Raw genomic sequence first — 23,901 nt, forward strand, 5'->3', positions numbered from 1 at the left:
AAATCAAAAGGACATTTTTATTATAAAAGGGGAATTTTAGAATTTTTAAAAATTCAGTCACGTGATGTCACACGTAAATAATATGTAATGAAAAGTTAATGACCAGTCAATGGAAAAGGTTTTAGATAATTGTCAAAAAATTTAAGATGATTTAAAATAATATATAAATAATAAGGTAGACTTAATCAACTTGCTACAACTTTGAGATACTTTAAGAAATTGGACCAAAAATGAATTAGGAAAACACGCCCATAAATTTTACAATCCTTTGCACACATGAGAATTGAGATAACGAGAATATAAATAAAAAAAAAACTATTGCAGCACAGTAACGGGACGGGAGGAAAGACACCGGCCGTCGATCTTAAAAGCGCCGGATAGAGCGAGCGAGAGTCTTTCAGTTTCACGAGTCGCGTCGCGCTCTGTCTCTCTCTCTCTCTCTCACCCCCACACTACTTGTAGAGTTGTAGTAGCTTTGAGCTTCAACCCAAGCGAGCCTCTCATCATAACTCTAGTCAATCTAATTAAGATACTGGTTTTGTTTCTTTTCCTTTTGTTTTTGGCTTTGGCTTTTCCCCCTTGAAAATTGAAATTGAAATTGAAAGGAAAGAGAGAGAACGAGAGAGAGAGAGAGAAGATGGAAGAGAGTGGGATAGATGGATAAATAGAGTGAGCAGTGAGCAGCGAGGAGATTGATCGATGATCGTGTTGGTGTGGTTGTTATGAACCAACAACCAATTCAACCCCCAATCCAAAATCGGCATCAGCTTCCTCCTTCCGTCTCTCTCTCATACATGGGGGAGCAAACCCAGCCTCAAACCCAGACCCAAATCCAATCCCAATCCCAGGCACAGGCCCAGTCGCAACCCATTCCTCTTCCTCCTCCTCCTCCTCCTGCTCCTCCGCTTCTCCATGACATCACCACCAATCCTCCTCAACTAGTCGCACCAGCGCCACCAACCACGACCGCTTCTTCTGCTCCTCAGAATTCTGCATCATCCACTAAGATCCCATTCCGACCGCGGAAAATCAGAAAAACATCCTCCGATGTCTCCTCCGACAACTCTGACAACAAAATAGTCGACGGTGAGTGCAAAACCACCGCTACCAACGGCGACCACAAGACCAACAATAATACTGCCATCACCACCACCAGCAATAAGAAGAGCAGAATCGTAGCGAAACAAGTCAGGGTTGTTCCAAGGGTTGTTGCAAGGACATTATCTTGCGAAGGAGAGGTTTCTCTGGCCCTTCAGCACTTACGCAACTCCGATCCACAGCTTGCCCGCTTAATCGACATCCACCAGCCACCAACATTTGATTCTTTTCATCCCCCATTTCTTGCCCTCACTAAGAGTATTCTCTATCAGCAGCTCGCCTACAAGGCCGGCACCTCCATCTACACAAGATTCGTCTCGCTTTGCGGCGGTGAGGCCGGCGTCGTTCCGGAGGCCGTTCTTGCCCTCTCTCCTCAACAGCTTCGTCAAATTGGCGTTTCTGGCCGCAAAGCCAGCTACCTCCATGACCTCGCCAACAAGTACCGAAATGGGATCCTCTCCGATGCCTCAATTGTAGACATGGATGACAAGTCTCTATTCACAATGCTCACCATGGTCAAAGGCATTGGCTCCTGGTCCGTACATATGTTCATGATTTTCTCTCTCCACCGACCGGATGTTCTCCCCGTTGGGGATCTTGGCGTTCGCAAGGGTGTCCAGCTTCTCTACGGTCTAGAGGAATTGCCCCGGCCTTCTCAGATGGAGCAGTTGTGCGAGAAGTGGAGGCCTTACCGCTCTGTTGCATCCTGGTATATGTGGAGATTCGCTGAAGCAAAGGGGGCTCCGGCTTCAGCAGCAGCTGTGGCGGTTGGCGTAAGTCAGCAGCAGCAACTGCCGCCGCCACCGCAGCAGCAGCAACAGCCACCGCCGCCCCCGCAGCTTATAGATCCGATGAATGGAATTGCAAATCTCGGGTAGCCATCTTTGCTCTTTCTTTATTTAGTTTCAAAGCAAGTTCTTGTTGTGATTAAATGCTTCTTTCAAGTATGGTAATTTTACCTTATTTGCTATTAGTTTCCCTTTTATTTGTCACGTATTCATCCTTCTGAGATCTTCAACAATTAATTGCTTGAATAACATGAAACTAGCAAATGCTGATACTGGCAACTCAACTCATAATAGCCGTTTCTTTTATGCATATGTAACTTACAACAATTAACAGCCCGTTCCAACCTGGTACTTGTGATATTCTTAGGAAACTCTATTTGTACCATTTAATGTGTTCTAAGATGATGGCATCACTATTCTTGATGTTCTAAGGGCTTACTTAGGTTAGCCTGTTGATAATGTTGTTCATTCATTCATCCTGATAAAGTATTGTCTTAAGAAGCAATTAAAACTATAAAATCATTATTTTTTTGTGTGAAAACTAAGAATTTAAGACCCTAATGTGGACTTGTTCGGGCTTAATGTAATATGTCGCATTAGCTACTTGAAGTAATGTAATTGAGAAAAAAAGAGATTGTGGGTTTTATATGCTTGAAAATGTTTTATATGTTTGATTTTATTTTTAAATTCTCATTTGAATATGCTTTACATGTTATGTTTATGTATTTTAATTTAGGTTTTTTAAAACATTTATTTTAAACCTTAAGTTTATATTTTTATTAATATTATGTTTAATATTTTTTTGATATTTTGACACTTTTTTTTTATTTTTAGCATTTTGTTTTTTAATTTTTGTGCTTTGTTTAAAAAGGTGCATGCCTCGCCTTGCGCCTCAGGCACAAATTGACCCATGCACCTTTTTTTGTGCCTTGCGCTTTTAAAACACTGAATCAAATTATTTTCCCTCCCCATGGATCTTCTATATGGAGGTTAGGTGTGTACAAGTGATCAATTGTGGTGACCAAGTATTTAATAATGGACAACAAATTATTTCTGATATTGGGAAGCATGCAGAACATTCTCCAAATATAAATTATGGTACAGGGTTTGTAGAAAGATATTGCAAACAATACCAACTGCTTTAACTTATGCTACTTCCCTTTTTCATTTGATAATTCATGGATCAGAACATCTACCAGGTGATTCAGGATCCATGTTTGTAAGAGTTTGGTGAACAGTTTTAATGTTGGTGCCAACCTGACATGATCCTCCCTCTTTATTTGTACTTGGGACTGACAGTGTATGGCAAGCTCAATATTCACCAAGTTGAAGAGCCTAGAAGAGATACAAGTGCTAAAGATGAGCTATTTTCTCAGGGCTGGTTGATCAAGGAGACTTCACAAGGACTGAATTATTAGCTGTTGTGCAAGGCCTTAAAGTGAGCAGAATACTGAACTTATGGAATATACTGGTAAAAGGTGATTCCCTAGTGGTAGTGTGCTGGATGAAGAAGAACAGGAAAAGAAGGTGGCAACATAGGCTGATGGGCACATTATGAGGGAGGCAGGACAGATTACAAGAGAGCTGGAGTCATCTTTCAGTTGGGTGCTAAAATCAGTAAAAAACTTGTCTGATACCTTCGCTAGCTGGGGGTAAATAGGGATCAGTTATTCTGGGTTCATTTGTAAATAAATATGTGGGTTAGGTCATAAAAGGCAAATGACCAGCCTATACATGGGATGCATGACATGTTGTATATAAACCTAACTCTTTTATTATATTAATTGAAGTTATCTGCTATCCATAAAAAAAGGGTTGAGGAGAGCTATGGGTAGCCAGAAAGGACAAGAGATGAAAGTCGAATCAGTGAGAAATCATCTGAGGGCCCATAACTTAATGTGGACTAAACAGAGTGGAATAAAAGAATAGGATTTATGTAGAATATCTACCAGTCATGCACCATGCTAGATCCATGATTAATAGTTGTGTACACGGGTCAGGTTGGTTCGATTGCCAACATTTTGGCCAACCAAATCAACCTCTTGTGTTGGTGAACAGGCAAACCAAAACTGACCGACTGTAAGGGAAACTGATCCAACCATGAATTGTCAGTTTGGGTCAGTTTCTCGGTTTGATTGGGTCAGTCTGCTGGCCATGCCCACAACAGAGGTTTAAGTTAAACAGATAAAAGAAGTGTCAAGTAAACAACAAACCAACTACAGTCAATAGACGTATAGTCATTTTACAGTTTTAACACAATATACATCAATACATTACCTATTTAGTCTTTACCACATTGCACATTCAATCCTTCATACTTAGAAGTTAGAATTCCACAGTTCACTAGTCCAGTCCTTCACATCACACAATGGCCAACTTCTCAGTTCTCACACTACTAGACACTAGAGATTGACAACCTTGGAAACTTAAAGATGTTCACAGATACAGTCTTACAGTCTCCTCCATAGAAGTTACAGAGTCGTAGTGAATGAGCGATGACCAGGACTTAGGAAGTTAGGACTTTCAAACTTTTATTCAAAGTTTCAAAGAGAAACAAGAAGAAAATGGTGAACGCTTGAAGAGTGCACACTAAACAGAGTTAGTGAGTTACAGTCTTTACAGAGTTGCAGAGGACTGAGAAGAGGTCAGGGACTTGGGGTCGATTTGCTTTTGCAGCCTTGCCGATTTTTTTTTCCAAAATTGTATTTGTGTCAAGCGTCATTGTGTCATTGTGTCATTGTGTCTTTGAGTCAAACAAGGTATACTAGTCTAATGTTCTATAGGCTGGCTGAAATCCCAACGAACTTTTCCCTCTTTCCGTTTTAGTGTATAATTTTCCAACCTCAAGAATTATGCAAAAAGACGCTTATTGTTTAAGTGTAGATTGAACAAAGCTGGCTTTAAAAAAAAAGTTAATCAAAGCTAAGTTACCACAAACCATGAAGCATACACCCCTAAACCTAATAACCTATGTTAATCCAAAGCCAAGTAACCATAGTCGGCTCGGGTCGGGTTGGTTTCGGTTTTCAAATTTGAAAACCAAAACTGAACCAAACTCTTGGTTTGTTCCAATTTCTAAACCAAAACTGATCGACAACCTTGGAAAACCGACCAGATTGAGTTGGGTCAGGCTGGTTTGGTCGGTTTGGTTCTCTTTGTGAACAGCCCTAATGATTAATCTTGGCAACACTTCCTGTTTGAATCTCTCCTTTGTATAGATATTTTGTTGCCTTAATTTTCCATTTTATTTTCTTTTAAGTGTTCAGTTCCTTACCTTTTTGCTGTATCACAAGTTAGTGCTTTCTACTAAAGATTTTGCAATTCTAAAGATTTGTTTGAAAAAGTTGACCAGCATGTGGGGTGTATCTCGCTGTCAGTGGTGTTTCACAATCTAGCTGAAGGAAAAAGTGGATTTTCTTAGTGGTGTATGGCTCTAGCTCCAACTCTCTCAAGGATTCCTTTTGGGTTGAATTGGAGAGTATTCCAACAAAATGGAATGGACCATGGTGCATTATTGGTGATTTTAATGTGATTATTTTTTGCCATGAAAAGAGAGGAGCTATTAGGTTGTTGCAAGACATGAAACAGTTTGGTAATTTTGTGGATAGGTGGAGCTTAATTGGTCTTCCCTTACAGGGTGCAAAATACTCATGGAGTAGCCTTGGATCAAGACCATCCTTATCGTACCTAGAAAGGCTTTTGATAGACTGCAGATGGAAGGACATTTTTGGTGACATTTAGGGCCTGTTCGTTTGCTCTGAAGTCTGACATCTGAAAGTGCAATAATTACCTTAAGAGGTATATTGGTATTGGTGAACTTTTCTTTCCTCCGAACTCTAAATGGAGAGAATGTTGTTCTGAGTTCTGAATTCTGAATTCTGAAAATGATCAAATATCCGTTTTGACCCCATATATGAGAGTTTTTGTTTGTCTTTTTGGGGGTATCATTGGAAAACAAAAAAGTTGTATGATTGCACTTTAAGAGATAAGAGATAAGAGGAAACAAACATTTTTCTCTTGAAGTTAAAAGATTCCTCTTAAGAGATAAGAGTTAAGAGGAAACGAACAGGCCCTTAGTAGCAAACTTTGCCAAGACCCACTTTGGATCACAAATCGATTTTTTTGAAGGTTGGTCCTTTCCAGAGCAAAGGTAGCCACTTCTGCCTTGATCTAATGCTTTTCAAAGTGCTAGGTTTTATGGAAAAAACTTAAATCTTGGTGGAATGATGTGGCAACAGAGGGTTTTCTTTGTCACATCTTTTGGAGCAAGCCGAAGTTCCTCAAGTAAAGGATAAAAGAGTGGTGCAAGAATGAGCTTGCTGATTGATCAAAAAAAAAAAAAAAGAGCTGTGCTGCCTCCATGTCCTGAAACAGGAGTGGTTGGGGATGATTCAAGCCCTATATTCTAGAGAAGAGTCTACCTTATTGGAGGATGTGGGAGGCTACAAGACTTAGTCGGTTAGCTAACATGGAAGAGATTACTAGGAAGCAAAGATCTAGGGTTCAATGGCTAAAAAAGGGGGACAAAAATACAACATTCTTTTACAAAATTTTCATTGTGAGAAGGATAAGAAATGTCATTAATTAGATATATATTTCTAGTTCGCACTGTGAAGGGAACAAGGAGATTGGAAGGGCAATTGCGGAGTTCTACATAAGACTATTTTCAACAAATGACATGGTAAGGTTGAAATTTGATGGACATCATTTCTTCCAAACCTTAGCCCAAGAAAGTGGTGGCTTGGAGAGGCCATTTGATTTGATGAGGAGCCAAGGAGGAGATTTTTGAGGTGATTAATGAATTGGTTGGGGATTTCCAATCACGTTCTATAAAAAGTGTTGGGATTTTTTGAAGCAAGGTCTTGTGGAGGTGTTTACTGATTTCCATGCAAACTCCGCAACTATTGATGGGAACGAATGCCACCTTTATCTCCTTAATCCCAAAGAAACAGGAAGCTTCTGATACAAGGGACTTCAAGTTAGACCTGTAATGTGGGCCATGCCGTGCTGGGACAACACAGATTGTAGGCAGCTTGGACGTCATCCGTGTCCTGCCATGCTGTGCCGGTCTTGGGCAGCATGGTCCCCCTCCCAAGTCAGGCCCGACATGGTTAGTGGCCTTTTTCCATCCATGCTGGTCTGGGCCTGAGGAACTAGGCCATGGAAGGCTGGGCCTGCACTGGGCCTAGTTTATTTCTTTTCCAGCTTTCCACTTTTCCTAAACTAATAAAAATTAGAAAAAATAAAAAATAAATATAATCGCAGAAATTTAGCATGAGTAGTAATAGGTAATAAGTTGGAAAAAAATTGTCATTTCAAATATGATGTGTAAAAAAAATAAAAAATACATGAAAAAATAATACAATGGAGTCAATCATTCAAGTTGCTCTCCTCCTTTTCCCTGTTTCAAGTGATATTGCATGTGTCTAAACAAATGGCCAATGCCACCACTGGTGTGGCAGTTGAAATCATGTTTGCATTTTTTGCAAACTGCTCTTCTTCCCTTTCTAGGGATTTCCACAATCTCAAACATAGTCTAGACTTCACTCCTTTTGTTACTAGAGTGGGACTTGGTATTACTGAATTGGGCTTCATCAACAAAAGGAAAAGGATTTTTGGAAGAGTATGAGAGTTGTTGTGGTGAGAATGAGGGAGGGTAGGGGTATTTATAGGAATTGGGGGAGTTAATATGACCAAAATACCCTCCAAAATTAGTTGTTTATGGCTATTGGGAGGGGTATTTTGGTCATTTTAGGGGTTATATGTTATTTGACTTAAATACCCCCAAAGGGCCTAAACTAGCTGTTATATAGCTGTTAGGGCCTTAGGGTGCATTATGTCACTTTTTGCCCCCCCTATCCAAAATACATAAATACCCCTTGTGGCGGTTTATAGCTGTTGGGGGGTGTTTTAGTCAAAATACCCCCCAAAAAGCAAATATAGCCGTTGAGCCCCCTTCAATGACTATTCTCGTGGGCCGCACATGTGCCGTGCTGGAGAGGCCTGGTCCCCTTTGCAACCTAGGCCCATCCCAGCCTGGTATTGTGGCGACCACGTGCTAGGCACGATGCCACGACCCCTGTTGTGTTGGGCCATGCTATCCCGCCACCGGTCTGGCCCACATTGCAGCTCCACTTCAAGTCTATCAGCTTGGTGGGAAGCATCTACAAGATTATATCTTAACTCCTAGTTTCCTAGCAAACTAGCTAAAGAAAGTCTTGAATTTCATTATATCCTCTCCCAAGGAGGTTTTATTGATGGGAGACAGATTTTGGATGTCTCCCTGCTGGCCATTGAATTCATTGATTCCAGATCAGATTGAGAAGTGAAGAGAGGGGTGATGTGTAAATCAGATATGGAGAAGGCTTACCACTTTGTGGATTATCTTCTTTGAAGGATGGGTTTTGGTTTGAAGTGGAGAAGAAGGATTAATTGTTGCCTCTTTATAGTCGATCTATTCATCATTGTAAGTGGCTCTCCAAGAGGCTTCTTTGCAACCAAAAGGGGTTTGAGGTAGGAGGACCCTCTCTCCCTTTTCCTCTTCACCATTATGGTTGAAACTCTCATCAAGTTTATTTAGTGGAGCTGTGGACGGAGGTTTTTTGGAGGGCTTTAGAGTTGCCCTTGCAAGCAGGCCTATAACTTCACCTCAATTTGCAGATGCTTTACTTGTTTTTTTCAAGGCTGTTTGCTCAAGATTTGCAGGTTTTGAGGTGTCTTTTTATTTGTTTTGAGGCTGCTTTAGTAGAAGACTGGTGAAATTAAAATCTGTAAAAGAAAAAGAATACTTCTTGAAGAAGAAGGAAAGAGAGAAGAAAGAGAAGAGAAGAGATTTGAGAGAAAAGAGAGCAATAATTCTGGCCACCCTCTTCACTATTATTTATAGTTTTTAGAATAATAAAGAGTACAAAGACCAATATGCCCTTATAGGGCGGTTAACACATAAAACACTTAAAATAACTGCCCAAAAAGGACCCAACAAGAGTGCTGTGGTCCCCACTTCTTATCTAAACAATAAATAATAAAAAACTACCATTACAAACTGCACAAAAATTGTCTAAAACCTCAACTTGCGTAGATTGTGTTTAAGCTTGTTCTTTGCAACCCCTTTGGTGAAGACATCAGCCACAGAGGAGACATAAGGCAAGCAAACTTCTCCAATTGTCACTCTCTCTTTTATTAAAAGAAAAAAAAAAGAAGTGCCTATCAACCTTAATGTGTTTAGTCCTGTCATGCTGAATTGGATTGTCGGCAATATTGGTTGCAGCTTGGTTGTCACAATATAACATTATGGGCTCCTCAGCTTTTATTTCAATCTCACTCAGTAGAGATCTCACCCAAAATAGTTCTGAAACACCATGAGCAATAGATCTATATTCAACCTCTACACTTGATCTAGCCACAATTGACTGTTTTTTACTCTTCCATGAAACCAAGTTTCTTCCCACAAAGGTGTTTACCTTAGATGTAGATGTCCTGCCATCTAAACAATTTGCCCAATTTGCATCTGTGTAGGCTCCAATTTTAAATTTTCATGATCTGAGAAAAGAATCCCTCTGCTAGAGCAAGTATCCTCCAAACAAGGGGTGAATAGGGATCACCGTTTTTGGGTTCAACTGTAAGAGTGAAAAATCAATTTAATAGTGGATACACTATAGTGGGGTAGCCGAGGCTACTCATAAACTGTAACCCCTGTAATTTCTTTTCATTAATGAAATTTCTTTTTATTGATAAAAAAAAGTATCTTCTAGATGGCTTCCCAGTGCTGAACCCGAGGAGCATGCATGTACTAACTCACCACACTAACAACATAGGAAATGTTTGAACGTGTCATACATAAATATAGTAGCTGGCCTACTATCCTTTAGATCAATAGGAGTATCAGTTGGTTTAGTTCCTAGCTTCCCAGTTTCCTGTAGTAAGTCTAACACATACTTCCTCTGAGAGATGAAAATCCCATGCTTGGATCTTGCAACTTTAATCCCCAAAAAATATTTCAGTTCACCTAGATCCTTGATCTCAAACTCTTGTTGTTGTGACTTCTTGAGTGCATCAATCTCTTTCAGATCATTTCCTGTAACAACTATATCATCTACATATACAATCAATATTGACAAGAGTGCCTCTTTCCGTTTTACAAAGAGAGTGTGATCGGATTGAGTTTGTGTGTAGCGTACCCAAAACGAGTAAATGCCCCTCTGAACCTGTTAAACCATGCCCTAGGTGACTGTATCTAATCATATAGTGATTTCTTCAGCCTGCAAACTTTTCCCTTACCAACGTTCTCATAAAACTAGTTGGAATGCTCATATATACCTTCTCTTGTAGATCACCATTAAGAAAAGCATTTTTAACATCAAGTTGGAATAGAGGCCATGAATAGGTAGCTGCTAGGGACAAGAGAATTTGAACTGAACTCATCTTAGCAACTGATGCAAAAGTCTTTAGGTAATCAATACCATAGGTCTGTGTATACCCTTTTACAACCATCCTTGCCTTGTACATTTCTATATTACCATCAGCCTTGTACTTCATAGTGAACACTCATCTGCATCCGACAGTCTATTTGTTTGTAGGAAGATCAACTATCTCCCATATTTGATTCTTAACCAAAGTTTTCATTTCTTCTTGCATAACTATTTTCCACTCAGGTTTGGAGAGAGCCTCATTGACATTCCTGGTGAAGGGATGAGAGATCCATCCCATGGACGCCCAAAGATTGCGGAATAAGGGGGCGAATTTCAAAAATTTTTCTCTCTCTTCAACTGGGAATCACATTCCCTATTTAGAAAATAATATTTTCAAGGACCATTCTTGAACCTTAAACTGAACCAGATCTGAACCAAAAGGAATAGGAGAGAATTATACCTGATACGGAGAAGTAATATCTCCCAACGAAGGTGTTCACGCCCAAGGAAGGATCCAAAGACTGCTCCCACTGAAGATGGCACAGTGCAGGATGGAGCAGAATCAGTAGTGTTCTTCCCCAAGAACTCTGTCCTTCGCAAGAATCAGTAGAATGGTACATGAGCACAGCTTCCTTTTCAATCATTTCTCAAAGAACTGATGTCAAGATCCAATATTGACTTCTCCCACAACTGGAGATCGAACTGGCAGACAGGGCGGCAAGAACAGGGAGGCGGCAAGAGAGTATTCGCAGGGTGCAGAATTCTCTCTTCTTGATTTCAGCACCAAAGAGGATCTGATGTATCTCTTCTAAAGGCTGCTGCCCCCTCCTTCTTTTTGTTAACTTAAAAGATCAACTCCCAATCCCATTAGGAGCTGCTTATCCAAATCATATTTGGATCGGCCTTCTCTTCTAGTGATAAGGATAAACCCTTATCTTATCTGCAGATTTGATTAGCTTTCTCCTAATCTCATTAGGAGGTTTCTAGATCTGAATCACATTCAGATCTGGACTCTCTGAGTGGATAGGATTAAGACCCTATCCTTTCTGCTAATCCATCCCAGAATTTTCCCATTTAATTAACTAAATAAATAGCCTAGTTCGAAATGGGCTTTAGGCCCATTAAGCTTATGTGCTCACTTAACTTTCCTAACTGCTGCCCAGTTGGGCTTCCTTGTATGGCGTGGGACCCAAGCATTGATCTACACATCAGCCACATGGGTTCGGCCCAGCCTTTGTTACAAGGCCTGGTCGAATACACTGTTAAAGACAGTGCACCCCCTGAAACCCATCGAATGGGCTCTATGGGCCCAACACTTACCCTAAGTGGTCCCTGGGCCAAGCCACCTTGTAACACCCAAGGACTGTGGGCAGATGCAAGATTAGCCCATCAGGTATTATCCTCAATGGTTTTACACTTAACCTCTCAGCCCTTAATGATTATACACTGCCTGACAAGAGAGGACCTCTCCCTCGGCTGCAAGGAACAGTGTTGCACTCTCCACTTATATGGATCCCGGGAATTAAAACCTTTTTGCAAACATTTTAGTAACCATAATATATATACTTTTATATCTCATATAAAATATACTTTGCAAAACAAATCTCAACGGTTGAAATCGGCTGCCGGCAGTCTTGGTTTCCAACAGTGAGAGTGAATCCCCGATCATTACCTTTGTCCGACAAAGGGGCTGATCCTGTCACTATGATCACCCACTCAGATGAATTCTCGGATTGTCCCAACATACCTAGGTTTTGACCTCCGCTAAGGATCTCACTGATTGGTACATCAAAGACAGCCCGATCCGACACCTAGTGCAGTATCATAATCGAGTCTAGGGGTCGGGTGTAACTTTCCAGTTTTGCCCATCAATCTCCAAGGTTCAGGGCAATACTGGAAAACTGGTCCAGTTCAAAGATTCAATTAATCCCACACTGTATGTGCCTAGGGTCTCACCCCGGTAGTTGAGACAAGCCACCCCAACCGACTTGGTGGCACCACAGTGTCAGCCTTGTCAGGATATGTTTCCCCAGACCGACCCACTGGCTGTGAACATTCTAAACTAACACGGATCTCAATAAGTGTCCAGTTTAAGGGTATTACACAGAAACATACCAAGGGAACATGAATCAAATATGCACTTTTATTCATTTACAATAAACTCATAAAGTACATCAATTTTGATTGAAGCTAAGGGCATACAAAACTGTCTAACACCTGGGTATAGACATAGAATCCAAAGAAGAAAGGAAAGCATGGTAGGAGGGTGATAAGGCATTATAGGAAAGATGGTGTGAAATGCAATGGGATGTACACTTTCTCTTCCCTTTGTGGAGTGCAATGGGAAGATCAAGATCAATGGGATCAACTGCAACAACAGTGTTAGGTACAAAAACATCATTATCAAGGGAAATAATGGGCTTAGGCTCAAGGGAAATACTTAGAACTGTATTAGTTGAACTTGGGATCTCAGATGGATTGACGGAGAGTGGTGCAAGTTCTTCTATTTGAGCATGTGTGGAGTTAACCCTCTTCTGTTGGCACTGATAGGACTGTGAAGTTGGTCGTAGTGGATCGGGCAATGGGGCTGGAGTTGCTGATGATGGAACAAATGGATTGGATGAAGGAATAAATGAAACAGGAAGAGGGATAGGTTGTGAGTTCTTCTCCCCTGAGGAGAACCTCCCGAGAAAAAGAAAGTAGACTTAAAGAAGGTAACACCCATAGTGACAAACTTGCTCCCCAACACTGGATCATAACAACAAAACCCCTTTTGGTTTTGAGCATACCCAAGGAAAATACATTTCTTGGCCTACGGATCCAATTTCTTGCAATGAGGTCCAAGAATGTAAACAAAGGAAATACACCTAAAGACTCTCAAAGGCATATGAAATATCTCGCCATTTGGAAAAAGCAGGCTAAAAGGTGCCTTAAACCCCAAAGTGCGTGAAGGAACACAGTTAATCAGATACGCGACTGTGAGAACTGCATCCCCCCAAAAACGAATAGGAACTGAGGCACACACCTTAAGGCTTTTTGCCACCTCCACAATGTGTCTATTTTTCCTCTCTGCTACCCCATTCTGTTGTGGTGTATATGCACAACTACTCTAATGAATCACACCATGCTCCAAAAATATGTGGTTAAGTCCTTCTCAAAGTATTCTCTAGCATTATCTGATATGGAGACTTTAGTTATCATTCCAAATTGTGTGAGAACCATCTTGTAGAATTGTTGCACCAAAATAGGTACTTTATCACGTGATTTCATCAATATATCCAAGAATACCATGTATGATCATCCACAAACAAGTGAAAATAACGGTAACCATCCATGGAGGATATGTGGTAAGGTCCTCATATATTAGTGTGAACAATATTAAAAGCAAATGAACTTCTTTTATTACTTGGCTTAAAAGAATGTCTACAATGCTTTCCCAATTGACAACTTTCACATTCCAAACTAGATAATTGAATAGACTCAAACAACTTTGGAAACAAAGACCTTAATGAAATGAAAGAAAGATGACCCAAATGATTATGCTAGAGCATAATTTGACTTATTGACTCTGATCCATTACTATTGTTGCTACTAACATGATGGCTTTGATGTCTCGGAATCTCATCCAAATGGTAGATTCCATTCACCTCACGATCACTCCCAATCGTCTTCTTTGATTCCAAATCCTGCAAAACACAATTACCAGGAAGGAAGGTCACTGAACAATTCAAATTTTTTATCAGTGTCTATAGAAAGAAGATTAGTATGGAGTCTAGGGACATGTAAGACAGAAGATAAAGTAATGTCATTAGTCACTCTAATAGTCCCTTTCCTAGCAATGGGAATATGGGAACCATTTGCCGTAGAGACTCTATCTCTACCAGAGCACAACTGGTAATAACCGAAAAGGGTAGATATATTGGTCTTGCACTTAGATGCTCCTGAGTCTATAATCTAGGGAGGTCCCTCCTTACCTCAGGTGGATGCATGATTTGCAACTGCATATGAACTACCTGTATGAGCAAAGGAAGTAGTGTGATTGGCCTTGCACTGTATTGCCCATCTGAAGAACTAGAATTGGATGAATCTTTCTTACTCATAAGTTGTCCATACTTCTTCAATTCAGTTCTCACTGCTGTTGCAATGGACTCCAAATCAACTTGGGAAAGGGGTCCTAAAGAGTCTTCTGTAATTGCCACATTTGCATTTCCCTTCTTGTTCTTGACTCGAGCTGGTATGAGATGAGGTTAAAGCTTCCAATAAGTGTCTTTGGTATGCTTTGTCTTCTTGCAATAGTCACACACCAAGTCCTTCTTGTCCTCTTTCCTAGCCTCACTACTCCCCCTGTCTCCATTTGGCTTAGATTTGACGGTACTAATCATAGCTGACTAATCAATCCTAGGCTGTCTCAACATGACATTCCTCCTGCTCTCCTCTCCAGAGACAAAGGCATAAGCTTGATAAAGAGTCACACTTTCTCTAAAAAGGAGGTATTGCCTGGCAATGTCAAATTTAGGGTTCAACCCAACCAAGAACTCAAAAATCCTATTCTTTTCTACCAACCCTTGATAGGTTGCTGCATCCTTCATACTCTCTCAAACCACAGTTTCTAAGTGGTTTATCTCCTGCCAAAGAGTTTTTGGTGTGGAGAAATACATGGCAAGAGGTCTATCTCCTGTTTTGTACTAATCATCTGATTCCTTAACTGATAGGCCCTAGCTACATTTTGTTTATGGGAATAGGTTTCAGTCACTCCATCCCAAATCTCCTTTGCAGTATTAGCTCACAAGAAAATTTTACTAATGTGAGGTAACATAGAGTTATACAGTTAGACCATCACCATGTAATTCTCCTGTACCCACCGAGAGGGATTTGTATCAGGTTTCTTCTCCCCAATGATGTACCCTAGTTTCCCACGAGCACCAATGGCCATCTTGACTGATTGTGTCCATTCTAGGTAATTTGTACCATCAAATTTCACTATAGTAATAATTCAGACAAAAAAATATCACTACTACCTCCAACACCCAGACCCTTGTTACCGGTGGACTTCTGCTCAGTACTCCAACTCTCCATTTAACTTCAAACTGCTCAAAACCAAGAAATAACTAGGTAGAAAGCCTCCAAGATCAAACCGATCTCACACACATGGGTACTAGACCTTTTCGGAAGAAGAAAACCCTATTCGGAGAGAAATCTCTCTCCTCCCACTATCTCCCACCAGAGAGAAATATGGATCGGTCACTCCAGAGGGCTCAGAAATTCCCAGAAACCTTACCGCCCCCTATAGAATACCTAGAGAAGTCCAACAATACCTGAGTGCCCAAGATCATATCAAAATGGAAGAGTCCAACTTGACTAGGACTCTTCCCCACACTCTAGTTCTTCATGATTTTGATGCTGCCAACACATAGATCACCCTCTTGATGACTAGGAAACACCAAGAAATCCAAGAACTAGGCAATCTGAAGTAGATCGATCAGCCCTTTATCTCCTCATGCAATCGGTTGATCTAGGACTGTGTGGAAGAATTCCAAGAAACCCTAGCCGAGCTCCAATACTAAGTAGAAGATTGCTGAAATAAAAATCTATAAAAGAAAAAGAATACTTCTTGAAGAAGAAGGAAAGAGAGAAGAAAGAGAAGAGAGCAATAATTCTGGCCATCCTCTTCACTATTATTTATAATTTAAAATAATGAGTGCAAAGACCAATATGCCCTCATAGGGTGGCTAACACATAAAACAGCATAAAATACTTAAAATAACTGCTCAAAAAGGACCCAACGAGAGTGCTGTGGTCCCCGCTTCTTATCTGAACAATAAATAATAAAAAACTACCACTACAAATTGCACAAAACTGTCTAAAACCTCAACACTTTTGGTTTGAGGATAAACCTTCAAAAGAAGGAGCTTGTCCCAGTGAGGGAGGTTTCCAATATTGTTTTTTTTTTTTTTTAATGAGAAACGGTTAACTTTTTTTTTATCAATAAGCTTGTCCCAGTTACCTTTTTTGAGAAATGGTAACTTCATTAATGAGAGTTTAAAACTGAAATACAAAAGTCAACCCCTAGTAGAAGAGGTTGAGCCAATAGACATCATACATTACAGCACTGCCCAGTAAAAACTTTCCCTTACAGTCCCTTGTTTTGCTAAGGTATCGGCTAATCCATTTACTGATCTCCTTACCCACTTAAAACAAACACCCACCTCCCTTGTTATGCTAAAAATTTTTCTTATCAGCTGTCTATGGTGCCAAATTCCCAGATGCCCAGATTGCATCCACCCAATTACCAATTTGGAGTTCCCCTCTATCTCAATCTTCCGTAGCCCCAATTGTTTGGTCAGTCTTAATCCTTGATGTAGTTACAAGATTTCTGCTCTTAAGGAATCTCCAACTCCTACTGGACCTGAGTACAGAGCCATTATCTTACCTTCATCATCTCTGAAAAACCTCCTATTCAAGATGGGCCCAGATTACCAATAGAGCTTCCATCAAAGTTCAGTTTTACCCTTTGTTGTGTCAGTGGGGACCAAATTTCCTCTACCACAGCTTTGGATGGAGTTGTAGCTGCCACAGTACCCCAATTTCTGTAAATATATTCTGCTAGGAAGTTCTTAAACAGATCACAAGGTTTCCACAGATGACCTTAGTAGTTATTCCTTCCACTACCTCTTCCTTGGATCTAAAAACACCTTTGAAGATCCTATTGCTTCTTTCCTCCCATACTGACCATAATACAGCTGCTCTTGTGGCTCTCCACATAACCCTTCCACGAACCTTTGGTTGCCTGCAAAAAGATGGATCAAAGAGGCTCACCATACTCGGGTGCGTGGGGGGCGGGGGGAGGAGTCCACTTGCAACCAAAGAGAGAAGAGAACCAAGACCAAATAATGAACACAAAAGGGCATGGGATTAGTAAGTGTGAGATTGTCTCACTAGATCCAAAGCAGAGACTACAAACATGGTGGGAGAGGCACATATTTGGCCTTTTTTTTGCAGTAAACCCAAGGTATTAACTTTTTGGAGTACAACTTCCCAACAAAGGCCTGAATTTTTGCACAGGGCTACCCCACACCTCCTTTGAAGGAAAGTTCCCTGCAAAGTTAGAAGTCTGAAGCAAAATATTTTAGAAAGAAGAGCAATTGAAAAAACCAGAAGGGGAAGGTTTCCAAATTCTGCTATCCCTACAAGACTGATCTAGAAAGATTGCCCCTAACTGAGTAATTATATTATCAACCATCCCCATTTCTGAATCCCTTAGACCTCTTCTCAAGCCTAAGTCTCAGGAATTATCAACAAGCACTGATGAGATTGCTTTTCTTTTGTTTTCTGACAAGGAGTAAGCAGAAGGGAATCTATCTCTAAGGGAGTGCAACTTGGGATCAATATTGTTGAGTTTGCTGTTGTGTTGTCAAGTAGGCTTAGGGATGCAACTTGGGTTGGCTCGAGTTAGCATTTTACACAGCTCCAGTCTATTCAAATTTTGACAAAATCCCAACATGAGCCCATTCGAGTTGCACCCCTAGGTAGGCTCCCTTCTATCCAAATTTCTGGGGCTCTTGTTGGGTGCTCATTGTAGGGATAAGGAGATTTGGGATCAGTAAGAGAGAGGATCGGGCATAAGTTAGTAGGTTGTAAGAGAGATGCCCCATCCAAAGAGGGGAAGATCATTCTTATTCGAATTGCATTATAAAATCTCTTTACCTATTTCATGTCCTTATTCAAGGCTCTAGCCTTAGTCATTCATATGTGGAGAAGTTGAGAAGAAATTTTCTATGGGATGGAAGAGAAAATTCGAAGTTCCACCTAGTAGCATGGCCAAAACAGCATTTTAAACGTGAAAGGCACAAAAAAAAAAGCATCAAGAGCCTTTTGCACCCAAGGCGCAAGCCCTTTTGAAGGAAGGCACAATTTAAAAAAAATTCAAAATAAATAAAAAATTAAAAGGATAGTAATTAAAAAATGCGGACTTATTTTAAACTAAATGTTTTTGAAAGCCTATTAGCTCAAATTAAAATACTTAAAGATAACATATAAAACATATTAAAAGTGAAAATGCAAAAATAAAATTAAACAAAACATATAAGCAATTCAAGCATGTCAAACTGTCAACTTCTTTATTTCTTTCCCAACCACATTACTCCAAATAGCTAATTTGATGTTAAATATCTTCGATTCATAATTCTATGAGCCACCTTTGTATCAAGTTCATGCTAAGATGCTAAGGTCTTAAATTCTTAATTCATGCATAAGAAATGGTTTTGCAATTTTATTTATAGTTTCTTATCTTTTAAAAGTTATCTTGTATTAAGAAGAATAACATTAGCAAAAAGGTTGCTCACTCACTGAAGCTTTGAACCCCCTTTTTTGCTAATGTTGTTTATTCATTCTTCTTAATACAAAACAAATTTTAAAAGATAAGGAACTATAATTAAATTAGAAAACCATTTCTTATGTATGGATTAAGAATTTAAGACCCTAGTATGAACTTGTTTGGGCTTGCCTCAAGGGGCTTGGTTGGGGGGGGTCTGGGGGGCCCAGCCACCATACTTCAAAAGGTACAAGAAAGCGCAAAAATTTAATTGAGGCGCAATAGGTGTACACATTTTCAAAGGGGCTATGCCTGGGCCTAGGTGAGGCATAGGCCTTTGAGATGTGTCTTGCCTGTAGGCATGCCTTTTAAATCCCTGGGCCAGAAGTGTGTAAATCAAAAGGAGATACTGATATTTGGCCTCTGAAACAAATTAACATAGCTCTTCTATCAAAATGGTTATGGCAGTTTGGATCAGAAGGGACCGAATTGTGGAGAAAATTGTTGCAAGTATGGTGAAGCAGGCCTTGGTTGGGAAACAAACCCAGTGAATGACTCTTATGGATCAAGTGTGTGGAAAGGTGTAATTCTTTAAAGAGAGTTTCTTTAAGTTCTTTTCTTTTAAGATTGGTAATGGGGAGAATATCTATTTGTGGAAGGATTGGTGGTTTGGTGACAGGCTGCTTTTCCATGCTTTCCCAAACATTTTTGTTTTTTCTGAAAATAAGCAAGAAGATATTAGTGAATGCTAGGAGATGATTGCATGTCAGCCAATTTGGGATGTGGAACCGCTTACTGCAATTGTGCAGTTTGTGGAAGAAGGTGAAACCTCAACCAGTGTATGCTGATCAACTTTGGTGGACTGGATATAAATCCAGTCACTTCTCTGTAAAATCAATGATCTTAGTAATTCTGATGGAGAGGCACTCTCTTGGAGTTGTATGGGCCCATAAAGTCCCTGCTAAGGTCTATTTTTTTTTCCCTGTGGACAGAAATCAAAGGAAAGTTCCCCACTGGAAAATGAAATTTAAATCCTTGCCAATCGCAAATCTATGGCTCTTTGCCTTCTGCATATGGTAGATTTTTGAATCACTGTTTGCTTTTTCTATTTTGTTTCTAACTCGTCTTTCTTTTTTGTGTTGTTTAACTTAATTTAGGGCCGAGGATATTTGAAAAGTGTTAAACAATAGCTATTTATGCATTCCATAAGTATTAAATTCATATCTTTGGTAACATAACTAGTTTTGCACTTGACTGGTATTGCATTCTTATTTTTGGTAACAAGGGATTCCTTTCTGTTCCACCTCTTTAAATGCAAGAGAAGCAAAGACATTTTCACATTGGAATATTTTCTAATTTTGTCCTTTTGTAAGGAGCTTGTTCAAGTTAGGGATTCCTTTCCTAGCCTTGACCATAAGTAATGATGCATCTCTCTTTTGAAGGACCTTAGTTTTGACATCTCCAACTAGTTGTTTGGAGATGAGAGATTCTTCTTTTGGTGGTGAGGTTCTACCTTTCCTCTTCTCTGGTTGGTGAGACTTTAACCAGGGGATTGGAATCTAGCAGTGAGACCGCCTATTGTACTTTTTCTTCCTTGATTCATTATGTTTCTTTTTTGTCAACCACCATTGAAGCAATCTTCTTTTTCATTTCAAAGAAAAAAAAAGGAAACATTGAAGCAACTTCATTATGATCCCTGTAACATGAAGCCTTAGTTATATCTGAGTATTTCTTTTAATTCTGATGTATACACTTCTCAGAGAATAATCACAGGGCTCGCTCGGTAAAATTTTCTCAAAGGAAATTATTATTGGTATTACTATGTTTCTTTGTCTGATTAATGTCATGGTATTTCTATACTCATTTGTTTTTTTTTTCTTTTTTTTTTTTTGGTCCAACAATCATCTGATAAAGAGGTCTAGGAAAGAGTAGAGAAATTATGTCGCCATTCTATGATTGGATTCTTGTCAATTGTTCTGTTGGAATCATTCCCTTGGGTCATATAGAGAGGGATTGTTTCAACACAAAGGCACTGTTCTTACTGCCTTCTGAAGTTGTTGATGTCAATATTGTGGTTCTTATGTGCATATAGTTGAAAGCTATGGACTGGCCATCAATAATTCAACATTTTTCAATAAGGGAAAATCTATGATAGTGGAAAGACATGGTATTGGAAGAGCTCTGACCAATCAAAGCACCCCTGTGAATTTTGATGAGCACCACAGATTGGTCATCTCTTTTTATGATACCAGTTGATTGGCTCTAAGTTTTTCTGGTATCATGTCCTTTCGATATCATAGTCAAACCCTTTCAAAAGTTCAAATAGATTAGGTGCTGTTTTTGTAGATAAGTAATATAGATTGGGTACTTACATTGGTATGTTTACTTTAGATTCATGATAAATTTATATCACCATGAACCATAAATTAATAGTGCTGGCCAGTAATACAAAAGCAAATTCATTCCTGTAAACTCTGGTAAGATTGTCTGTTAATGGTGCCCATTGTTCTAGTTGGCAATAGAACCCTTTCATCTTAGTTGGCAATGGTTTATGCATTTCCTTTGAGATAGAAGTTGGTGTCTAATTTCAAACTTAACCAAATTGAATGGTTTTCAACAGTTGACTTCGGTGTTGTTTTTTCTAGGGCCTGTACATGGGGACAATGATTAAGAAGGGAAGTGGGGGGGTTGACTTCTTTCCCAAAATTTTCTCCTATGCTCGATATCCTTCAATCGTATTCGATGAGTATTTCAATGCCATTTGAGAAGGAGACTGATGCACTGAAGATTTGGAACAGAAAGCTTGGAAGTTTGAGGTTCTGGAGGTTTTTTGATGTGGACTCTGATTTTTATCTACTACTCTGCTTTTGAGTTTTAATAAAAGAGTGTATGTGCTGAATTTATCAGTCGTCTGAAAGATTCAAAATGCCAATTCAGAATGGTTTGTCTCTGAAGGACTCTTTATTGAGTTGATTTACTCGTACGCTTGGTGACCTTCTCCCTTGGGATATTTGATTTTCATCTGTGATAATTTAAGAGTAGTTTTCTGGTCAGTACTTTTAGGAAGTGGAAAAATGTACTATATACATTTTCATACAAGTCTTACCGAGTTATCTCGAGCCTTATTTTTGAAAGATAATAAACTGGTTTTCATCTGGTAGTCAATTGAAGATCAGGGCCAATAAATTGAAGGGATGGCAATTGGCATCACCGTGGGAATCTTCATTATCTATTTGGAGTTTTGAACTTACCACTCCAACAAAGTGGTTTGGCGTGGCTGAAGATAAACATGTTTCAGCTTTCAGGAGATGCCAGCACTTCTTAGTGGGGTTGTTCCAAGGTGTCTGGTCAGACTATTCAAGATCTGTCTTAGAGAACAGAGATGGGTATAACTATTTTAACCATGTAGACATGAAATTTCTTGGGTACCGTCATTGTTGCCCAACTTGTCAACTAAGTAATTGGTAGGAAGGCTTCGTATTTCTTCCATATCTAGTTTGGACTTGTGTGGTTGTGTTGCATTGCATATGATGGGTGGGTGATGTATAAACGTGTCAAATCGTTTCGTTCGTTATTGGTGGAGTTGGAGATCATTATTACTGGGAGAGCTAGGAGTTGTGATAATCAACATTCAACAGGGCCGCGAGACTACCATATGCGCAAAATTTGAAAATATCGAATCTGTAAAGGGAGCGTTTTCGAATGTCAATTGTTTTAACTGCCAGTCCTAAATAAAAGGTTGAAAAAAATATAAGGTAAATTTTCATGCTGATCTGTGATGGAATCATGGAAGTGGAGCGGCTCACCACTGAATCCCGGAGGGTGTGGGCGATGGAGATCGCTAGTCCCTAGTCTTGTAGACATTGGACCTTGCAGTCAGGTGGATCTTGCAGGTATAAGATTTCGTGGTTCCAATGGTTCAATAACCTAAATCCATCCTAGTTTTAGAGATATTCCTATTACATTACATGAACTGAGATGATTTACTTATATCTATATTTATTGAAGATAATACATATGTAGGATCATCAGAATTTATATAAATTATTGATTGGTCGGTCGTATTGAGCACTGCACAATGCACCCTCCTATCAATTTGGTATCAGGGGTGCAATTTGGACAAGAGAAAATCCCACTTGCAGCCCATGTTTCTTCGAGAAATTAGAAGTTTAAGTTATCTCTTGGCCTTAGTGCTGGCAATCCAGCTTAGGGTAGACCCGGTTCCAAACCAGTTCTAAAGTCTCCATGTAACCGACCCAGTTATTAATTCATCCATGCATATACTTTTCAGGGTAAATTTCTTAAACTATCCTTATGGTTTAGTTAATTGACTAAGTGTATCCTTACTGTTTGAAAATTGACTAATGCTACCTTACTGTTTCTAACAATTGACTAACTCTACCCTTATCATTAGTTAATATTCTGTCAAAACCCATAAACACGTGACACCACGTGACATTTACAAATTTTTAAAACTCAATGCCATCCTTTCCCCTTCCTCTCGACCTAGCACATCCTTCCTCCTCCGACTTCTCTCTCTTCCCTCTATCCTCCTCCTACAGTCTCCATCAACACCAGATCACCAGAGAGAACTTCATCGTATCTGCACTGTATAAAAGAACTAAAAGAACCAAAAAAAAGTAAAGCATATGTTGATCTTTTCACAGTTAAGAACAAAAAAATGAATAAAAGAAAATTAAAGCAGAGAACGAGTGAACCGAATAGGGGCGTTAGTAGTGGCAACTGAAGTGGTATGAGCGAACTGAACAGGGGCGACGGCAACGACAACTCCCTCTAAAGTCCAATCTCTCTCTCTCTCTCTCTCTTCTTCCTTTGGGCGACAGCGATGGCAACCCTCTCTGAACTCCCATCTCTCTTTCTCTCTCTCTTCTTCCTCAAGGCGACGGTGACAATAACCCCCTTTGAACTCCAATCTCTCTTTCTCTGGGCAACGGTTGTGACAACCTCTCTGAAGTTCGATTTCTCTCTCTCCCTCTCTCTCTTCTTCCTCTGGGCGAGTGGCGACACTACCCTATAACTCCACCCAGTGGCGGGTGGGTGGAGTAGAAACTATTGGAGAGAGAAAGAGGTAGAGTAGAAATTTACCATAAGGGTAGAGAGAAGAGGTAGAGTAGAAACTAGAAAGATATGTGTAACTCCACCTGCTGCCCTATAACTCCACCCAGCGGCGACAACATCTGAACTCCAAAGGGTAGTTTAGGCATTGTGCATTTTTTGACAGAGGTTAATGGTAAGAATAGAGTTAGTCAATTGTTAGAAAAAGTAAGGGTAGCAT

The 23,901-nt window shown here is 39.8% G+C and overlaps 1 protein-coding gene across 2 annotated transcripts; it reads left to right on the plus strand.

The window, feature by feature from the left end:
* The first annotated feature begins 209 nt into the window (after positions 1–209).
* On the plus strand, positions 210–21,748 carry LOC148877063 (uncharacterized). 2 transcript variants are annotated; one of them, XM_088981182.1, is made up of 2 exons: positions 210–1,972; positions 21,251–21,748. In XM_088981182.1, the coding sequence occupies exons 1-2, from the start codon at positions 723–725 to the stop codon at positions 21,270–21,272; spliced, it is 1,272 nt and encodes a 423-aa protein (XP_088837308.1). In that variant the 5' UTR covers positions 210–722; the 3' UTR covers positions 21,273–21,748. The 2 variants fall into 2 exon arrangements, with proteins under 2 accessions (XP_088837308.1, XP_088837301.1); XM_088981175.1 differs by lacking the exon at positions 21,251–21,748 and adding an exon at positions 3,186–3,731 and having other exon boundaries at positions 286–1,972.
* The last annotated feature ends 2,153 nt before the right edge of the window (positions 21,749–23,901 follow it).

The sequence above is a fragment of the Nelumbo lutea genome, chromosome 1 (assembly GCF_056320005.1).
Source record: "Nelumbo lutea isolate HS-2025 chromosome 1, American lotus-T2T, whole genome shotgun sequence".
Taxonomy (NCBI): domain Eukaryota; kingdom Viridiplantae; phylum Streptophyta; class Magnoliopsida; order Proteales; family Nelumbonaceae; genus Nelumbo; species Nelumbo lutea.

What these genes read in the sequence shown, in the direction of transcription:
- LOC148877063 (XM_088981175.1), top strand. Translation starts at nt 723, where the DNA reads ATGAACCAACAACCAATTCAACCCCCAATCCAAAATCGGCATCAGCTT. An exon ending in AATGGAATTGCAAATCTCGG is followed by an intron (nt 1,973 to 3,185) that starts GTAGCCATCTTT and finishes TGGGACTGACAG; the next exon opens with TGTATGGCAAGCTCAATATT.